The following is a 7,971-nucleotide window of genomic DNA, read 5'->3' on the forward strand; positions in this document are numbered from 1 at the left end:
ACGGCTTCGGTATGGCTCATCTGTTTACTCCGCCTGAAGTGGGCGGTTCTTCCTTTTAAGGTAGTGAGCGGTAGAGAAAAACCAGTGTTGGCTGTTTACACACATCTGAAAGCATTGAGCCGAATGTTGTCATTTCAGTCAGAATATTTTTTTTTTTTTTATTTTACACTTGCGAAGTTTTTCGTTAAATTGTGAGTTGAATTATCTATGGAAAAAAGTGAGTACCTTGTAGTTTTATTCAGTTAATATATTTTTTCTCTTTGTTCTAAAGTAATAATTTCTAAACTAATAACTAACTAGTAATACATACTAACTAAACATTTGCAATGGAAATGTTTCAAACAAAACAAAACGTGATTTTACAACTAATGATATAGGAGTTGTGTTGACAAAATTAAACAATTACGTCACGGAATGTTGCCTGGTAGTGATGCAATGATACACCAATACTTTTTGCTAAAACCAAACCAAAAAAGCAACAAAAAACATACCGGTATTAGTGAAACGCAGGTGTGCATTCTAAGGCCTATTGCACGTGTAACACTTAAGTTCATGTAAACATTCAAGTTGCATGGCAATGACAGCGCTCTAATACAAAACAAGAAGTTGAACATTTTACCCATAAACAGATCTGAGAAGCTATCTCTGGGTGAACAATGAATCTAAGAGACATCAGCTCCCCCACAGTGGAACAAACATGTTCTGTTCTCGGGATCACTTTAAAGGGATGATCTGAGTCCACATGCTTGTGTGTACGAAGAACTGGTTTGCTATTGCTCACCTTTGGTCTTGTTTCTAAAACGAATCACGCTCGCTCCAATGGCCAGTGACAGTGAAAACTTCATTGGAGCTGTTTATTTTTATCGTGCATTTTAGAAATGATTATTAAATGTGAGAGTGCCACTGCAAATCTAATCGTAGCCTGTGGCGGACTATGCCATTTATAACCGCCGAGAGAGTATAACGGATTGTGCGAGTAGCCTATGTAGCGGATGTTGTTAAAACATCTCGGTCACTTCCAGGGTGTTTAGATCATACGTTTGAGTTAAAATGAGAAATGAAACCGTATTCTCTTTCGTGATGTATTTATTAGCAGGTATGGATCCTGTGGCTCTGCAGCTGTAATTACAACTGTTGAAACAGCTGTGATTAAATGTTGGGCAACATAAATGCTTCGGACTAACTTACAAATGCCGTTAGCACGTTCCAGTTTTATATTAAAAGATTTGTACGGCATGTGCGACAATTTCACTGTCTTTACCAGCATGTCGTTTCAACTTTCAATTGCACTCCTCTTCAAAGAGGCAGCATAATAGTAGCTCATTTCATCCGGGAGAGTGACGAAGCTTTTGAAAGGCTGACCATTTCGCTCGACAAGGCTCTGCTTTGGTGCACCTTTTTAACGCTCGTTCCACCGTAAACTACCGACGAGTCATACATGGGGACAATTTGTTTGATGTGGGCAAGATTTCACAAATTTTCTCACACTAGTAGTAGTACTATATTGACCTTTTGATGTACCCACGGTAGCTGTTTGTCGGGTCAAATTGCGTCTCTTCTGCCCCTCCCCAGCTAACAATTCGACCCTTCCCCCATATGGCACAAGGACACAGAATCGGTTGAGGAGACAAGCCTCAACCTTCTTTACCTAAGTGTCAGCTCCCAGGCACTGCTTACTGGCCAGTGCCGCGGGGGCAAACTCTCACTGCTCATGTGTACGACACTCAGTGTACGCATTCCTGTCCAGCCTTGCTTCCAGATCTCCAGTGCCAAATCTGAGGTTTGGTCTTTTCATTTATTTACTAACAGTTTAATCCACTGACAGTTCTAATGTTTTTTTTTTCAAGAATGTTAGGAAAGTATAGTTTTACACTCTTTTGCACTTTGTAGCGTATGAACGTGCTAAGTATAAAGTTTCGCCGGGTATGGGCGCGTTATTCCTCGTGTCTGCACTCGCAAAAGAGTTATTCTTGTTGAGTCAAATGTAAACAGATCGAGAACGTGCTGTGAGTGAAACAGAGTGTTGTTATTACGCGAAATTTGTCAATACTCTGTACTCCTGCTAGACGTTATAAAGTCGGTTACAACACCGGGGAAATAATCATAAGCCATTTTTACGCGTTGTTTTCCAGCAGATAATTTCTTGAACTACATGACCCACCCCCCCCTTCCCCAAGATAGGCATACCACCTTCACCGAGTTGATGTTTTACGGCGCCTGCTTTGAATTGCTGACAATGATGGTCATTTTTTCTGTTGGAGATAATTAAGAGAGGGAAGATGATTGATCTTAACATTATGTTTCCTGCATGCTGATATTTCAATAATTGTGAATTGTTTTGGCCCAAGTAAACCTGAAAAAAAAAAAAACGCAGTATACATTCTCTTATTCATTTCGCTTGTTAGTTTGCAGTGTACAATTTCTAATTTCCCTTTTTGTTTTTGTTTTTGTTTGTCTTTCTTACTTTCTAGGGGTCTGCAGACTCCTGGAAGCATCCATGAATGCTCCCCACAGTGTCTTGTTTATTTTTGTTACTGTTGTTACTTTGGAAGATCTTTGAGATCAAGCTGACCTGTCGGGGTGAAGCGGAGAGACAGCTTATCTCTGTGTTCTTCAGGATGGAGAGGGAACTGCAAAACCCCGCTCAGAACTGCACTCCTGATCATTCCTCAACCATGGTCTCTAAACCAGAGTCTACCTCAGAAAACAGCAAAGAGAATCCCCTACAGGGTAAACAGGATCCTTCTGAAGGTTCATCCTCCAAAGCAGGAGCCTGTGGAGGAGCCGTCTCAGAACCCCCGACCCCACCGTCCACAAACACCGCCCTGTCAGGAGGCATCCGACCCAGGCTCGGTGGCGGTCCAGAGGCCAGGGAGAAACTTAAGTTCATCTTGGGTGCGTCTGAAGACAACTCTTCGGATGATGAACCCTTGGGCTTGGGCTTGGTTGCCAAACCCCCAACTGGTTCTTCAGGGCCTCCCATGGTGGGACCCTCTGCTTCCCAGGAATCCGTGCTAGCGGTCACTCATGAACCTTCCACAACCAGCATGAGGTGAGATATGTGTTTTCCATTCCCAAATGATTCCCTTGCCTTGTTTTAGCTGTCACTTATAATGGGGAGGGATTTGAAAGGACTGAACGGGTGGAAGTAATATGGCAGAGAGTTCCTCCAGCTACCAGTGAAATAATGTTTATGACAACCCTGTCCTCTCAAATAGGCATGGACGAGTTTGCAGAAATGCTTAGGGACAATCTGTGTTTTGGACATATATCATGTTTGTTTTTTGGCAATGGATGACCTTTGACACATGACCTGTGTGACCAAATGAATCTTCTGTGGTGTTGCATCATTCCTGTATGACCCATGTACAGACTTAAGGTTTCAAGCTCCTCAATAAGTGGCCTTTTCTTTATAATGCAGTTTTCTGTAGGTAGGGAACGGACTTCTGTTTTTGTTTGCTGATGCCTTGGTTGTTTGGCACAGATATTTTCTCAGTCAGGATTGAAGGGTAATAACATGGTAATTATTAAACTGTAATAATTATAGACACTCTCATTTATAGTTGAACTATTTCTTTATTTCGGTTTTGAGGTTAAAAAAAGACTCGTTCAAGCAAATGAGAACAATGAGGTACGCGGACATTACGGTTTGTGACGGACCCGTGACGCGGAAAAATGACCTCAAGTTTATTTTGAGTTGAGATTACTTTTAGTGCGTCAGTAGAGGTCGCTGTTGTCCCATTTTAAAAGAGTGAGAAAAACTCAAAAGACACTAAACTCAGAACAGAGAAAAGATACATTTTCATATTGCTTGAAAAACACTGGGAATAATTCTGTACTGTAATATTTCAGCCCTTGACAAATTAAATAAAAATACACACGTACGAAGTAGTCCCTAGTTTCAAAGCCTTTAAGATTCATATTTGATTAATCTATGTATTGTAGATGCTATTTTAAACTGATTTTGCACTCTGCTCCAGTTTTTGTTTTGTTTTGTTTTGTTTTTTTGTGGCCGTAGTAAAATGGAGGTCATCGTGTTATTTGTTATGATCAAACGGTCATTATAAACACAGCCAGCGATCACATGACCGCTTCACTCTGACAACCTGGTGTGTTATTCTTGCGTGCCATGCATCCTTGCTCTATTAATGGAACGAGCTGCATTCTGACTTTGACAGTCAAAGGCACAATAAGAACGCGGGAGAATAACGGAATGTTCGAGTTTTAAGTTTGGCAAGTGTCACTTATGCCTCAGAATCGGACGTGGAATGGAACTTGGATGCGTGGCAACGATGTGACTTTGCTTTGACTGAGATGCTGGTTCAGAATAGATTCTGCCAATAGCTGGTTGCAAGACCAGTGGAAACGTTTTGGATCGTTTGGCCCTGTACCCCAGTCACCCACTTGACTTGCTATTAGTCGCCTGGATTGCCTCAGTTCTGAAGGATAAATGTTAACAACTCTTTGCTAGACGCACTCAACTTTCTCCGTCTCTTTACCTGCCTACTTTGCGTCGTCATGGAGCTGGAGCTCAACAGGCCGAAAGGTGGGGAGTGGTGGGGGGTGGGTTTAATTTTGACTAAAGTTTAGTTTAAAGTTTAATGTCTCTCATTTTTTTGCATTTCCTTTGCATGACAGGTATAACAGCAGCTCTGACACCAGTATGATGTTTGCCTGCCTTAATTTAAGTTGCAGATTTCAGTCTTCAATCTTCACCACTGGCTTTATTTATTTTTTTCCTTAGCCTAAACAGTCATATATTTTTGATGATGTAGCTGTGGATTTTTTCTCCATGGTTGTTCACTAGCACTGGGCTTCAACACTTAGTCCCTGCAGTTTTTATGTGTGTAGCAGTGATCTTGAGTAGGTCTGTTCTGTTCAGTTTGAAGCTTTGTTTTGGCCTCTCTCAAAGTTTGGAAATGACTGTGGTTTCTATGACGTTCCAAAATCCACAGCCAGCAAAGCAAAAGCTCATTTGCTGACTTAACGTATAGGCACGGTTCCCCAACAAGTTTGAACAAATGCATGGATATCTTGTCTCAGAATGTAACCTTACATCTCCCTGACAACTTCATCTCCTTCTGATATTATCTCCAAAGCAGAGATTTTTCTAAGTGTCAAGTTCTAAAGGGGCTGCTTTCATGGAGTGTTGCGTTACATGGTTTGTTGATGCTCAGCCCTGATATAAAATGTAGTGAAGTTGGTGTTTTGAGTGTTGAAAATGTAAAACGTGTATGTTGGTGTCAAAGTTTTGGAGTGTTATGATTGGTGGGGAGAGGGGAGGTGGGCGGGGACACTAAAGAGAGGAAGAGGGAGATTGGGCGGATCTAAACTCGAGGTCACATTGTTTTTCTTCTAAAGCTTTCACCTCCGATTCTCTGCCATGGATGCAGATGGAGAGCAAGTACACAACTGGTTTCAGTACCTCATGAGGTTTGTGCCAAGTAAAACGGTTTTCTCTGCTTCTTTGTCTTCGCTCCTGTGTTCTCGAGTTGTCTTGTATGGAATGAGGAGCAGACCATATGTCAAGGAAATTACACAGTTAAAATGCAGGAAGCCAAAACGGGGTTTTTTTTTTGTTCCTATGTTTCTCTATAACAGCAGTCGTAAAGGGAGGGGGGGGGGGGGGTTTGCATTAGATCTTCAATTTTAGTGTGCAGCTCTGAAGTTTTGTAGTAGCAGGAGTCTGTGCAGAGCACAGCTGATTCTAATCTATAAGTAACAATGAAGTCTGTTTGCATGGTCGAAGCACGAGTTGTGTAACGTTATCCAGGCGATGTGTGCATGTATTTCTCAGGACTTGGCGAACTTCCAGAACCCTGATCTGTTAGAGTCCCGTGCTAGGGAGTGACTGTTTTCCTTTTTTTCCCATTTTTGGTGAAGAATTTATCTCGTATGAGGTCCTTCCTGGAAACGCTCTAACATTCGGGAGAACTTTGTATCCGAAGCTGGAGTTTCCCTCACATGATTACACTTTATTTTTAGTAACTGTTTATCATGAAATAAAGGCATTTTTGTTACTCATGGGTATAGAACAAGGACATGAGATCCTGGAAAGACATCTCTATCACTGTCCTTGGTTTTTGGTATCTAGTAAGTCTATCTGTACTAAAGATGGATTATTCTTATTTTAGGTTTTGTATTTTAGATTGCTTTAAGTAACATTTTGTAAAGCAACAGAAAAGATATACACCTTTGGTCGTGTTTAAGAGTATCCAGTTGATTTTATTTCATTTCAGTAAATTAAATCACATATGGGCACAAATATGCACAAATAGTGGTGTACACTACTGTTGTCAGCTGATTTCTCTGGAATAAGCAATGCACACGGAATATATTGAGAGAACATCGTCATTCCAGCTGATCTTAAAGTTTAATCTCTTACCTAGTCATGGGTGTGTGTTCAAGAAATGTAACATTTTTTCGTGCGTTTCGCAGATTATGACCTTTGGACTCTGTTCATCATTCTGTCCAAAGTCCATCCAGCGCAACAGTAATTATTTTGTTGTATAACAGAAGAACCTAAAACTTTACCCGGTAACATTTTGTGCAGTGACCGTAATAGAGATAGTCTGAAGACTTCGACTGTAATTTTTGTATGTACATGTTTGGTTCTTGACAGTGAGGTAGAGGAGATGTCAATCAGCTGTTTAAACAAATGCTTTCCCCCTGCGTTCAGCTGCTTGGTCACGCCGAGGTCATAACACATGCACCCTCATTCATAGAACAGCTTATGTTTTTCAGTAGTCACTGTTTTTATTGTACACCACATAGCTTTACATGTTGTTTGAAGAGGAGTCACAAACACATGGCTTTGACATTTGCATTAGATTTACATGTTAAACCTACCATCATAAAGTTGACCTTTGGCATCATCCAAAACCGTATGTAATCTATTGGCTACTAAAAAAGAGCTTGTGTTATTTACACTGATGAGTCATAGCCATGTCATTTGTTGGCATTCCGGCTAACACATAATAGCGTATCTTGTGTCAGCTGGAATACGAATAAATTGAGATGTCAACAAATTAAAGACAGCAATTGTCACCACACTCGTGGTGATAAAAAAAAAAAACGTCCATGGGATTGTCTGGCCAGCCGATCACAGAAAGTTCCAGTTTAAAGCAGCAACTGTCATAAAAAGTTTCAGTGTGTCAGCGTGCAACACTGATAGCAAAAAACCGACGACTGTCTGCAGCCTGTCATCTCGTATGGAGACATTAAGCTGCCAAGGAAGTTAAAAGTTCACCGAAGGGGTTAGTTCTGAGTCTCGCCTCTCAACTTGATAACATATTAAACTGCGATTGGTGGATTTTCCTCGTGTGCGTTCTCACAGTGCATGAACACCCTCAGACTCTCAGGTGGAAGGCGCAGACGGGATCCAGCCGGTAAGCAAACATTTTCTTTAGATTCCTGGAGCGCGTGGCTTTGTACACACACAAGAAACACAAAGATTTGCGCTCTCGTAACTGTTAAGGTTGTGTCGTGTGTTTTGCTTTCACTGATTTGAGATCAGTTCTGTCGGTTACAGACAGGTTTTCTACTGTTAAAGACCTGAGATGAATTTCTGATGAAGATCCATGCGTTTTGGCTATTTCCATGGCTCGTACATTTTGTATTTTAGTGACTGAGCTGCTCTGGTAACGTGTGTTTGTGTGTGTGGATTGCACATTGCTGGTAACGTTATTGGCAAACTTTTGGCTCAGGTAAAACCATGTGCTTCTGCAGTGTTTTGACACTTCACTTGTTGCCTTGTGTTTGAACTGCTACATGTTCCACAGGTTGCAGGATGTTGATCAGTAATTAGGTTGGAATGAAAAAAAACCCAAAAACATGGGAACTGTGATATTGGTATCTTTTCCTCTTGGTAGCAATAAAAAATGCTATTCTTTTTTTGTCTTTTGCATTTATGGTCTTGTTTTGGAGATATGGGTGGTTTGTTCTGATCATGGAAGAAAACTAGAATGTAGG

At 41.0% G+C, this 7,971-nt stretch overlaps 1 protein-coding gene across 1 annotated transcript in view; it reads left to right on the plus strand.

Annotated features, from left to right (window-relative positions):
- Window positions 1-2,966: 2,966 nt before the first annotated feature.
- acacb (acetyl-CoA carboxylase beta) overlaps window positions 2,967-7,971 on the plus strand; it is a 29,139-nt gene continuing 24,134 nt past the window's right edge. Inside the window, exon 1 of the mRNA XM_030791614.1 lies at window positions 2,967-3,052. Coding sequence (XP_030647474.1) covers window positions 2,982-3,052 — 71 coding nt within the window. The 5' untranslated portion in view covers window positions 2,967-2,981. The remainder of the gene's footprint in view (window positions 3,053-7,971) is intronic.

This window comes from Chanos chanos, chromosome 14 (genome assembly GCF_902362185.1).
Source record: "Chanos chanos chromosome 14, fChaCha1.1, whole genome shotgun sequence".
NCBI lineage: Eukaryota > Metazoa > Chordata > Actinopteri > Gonorynchiformes > Chanidae > Chanos > Chanos chanos.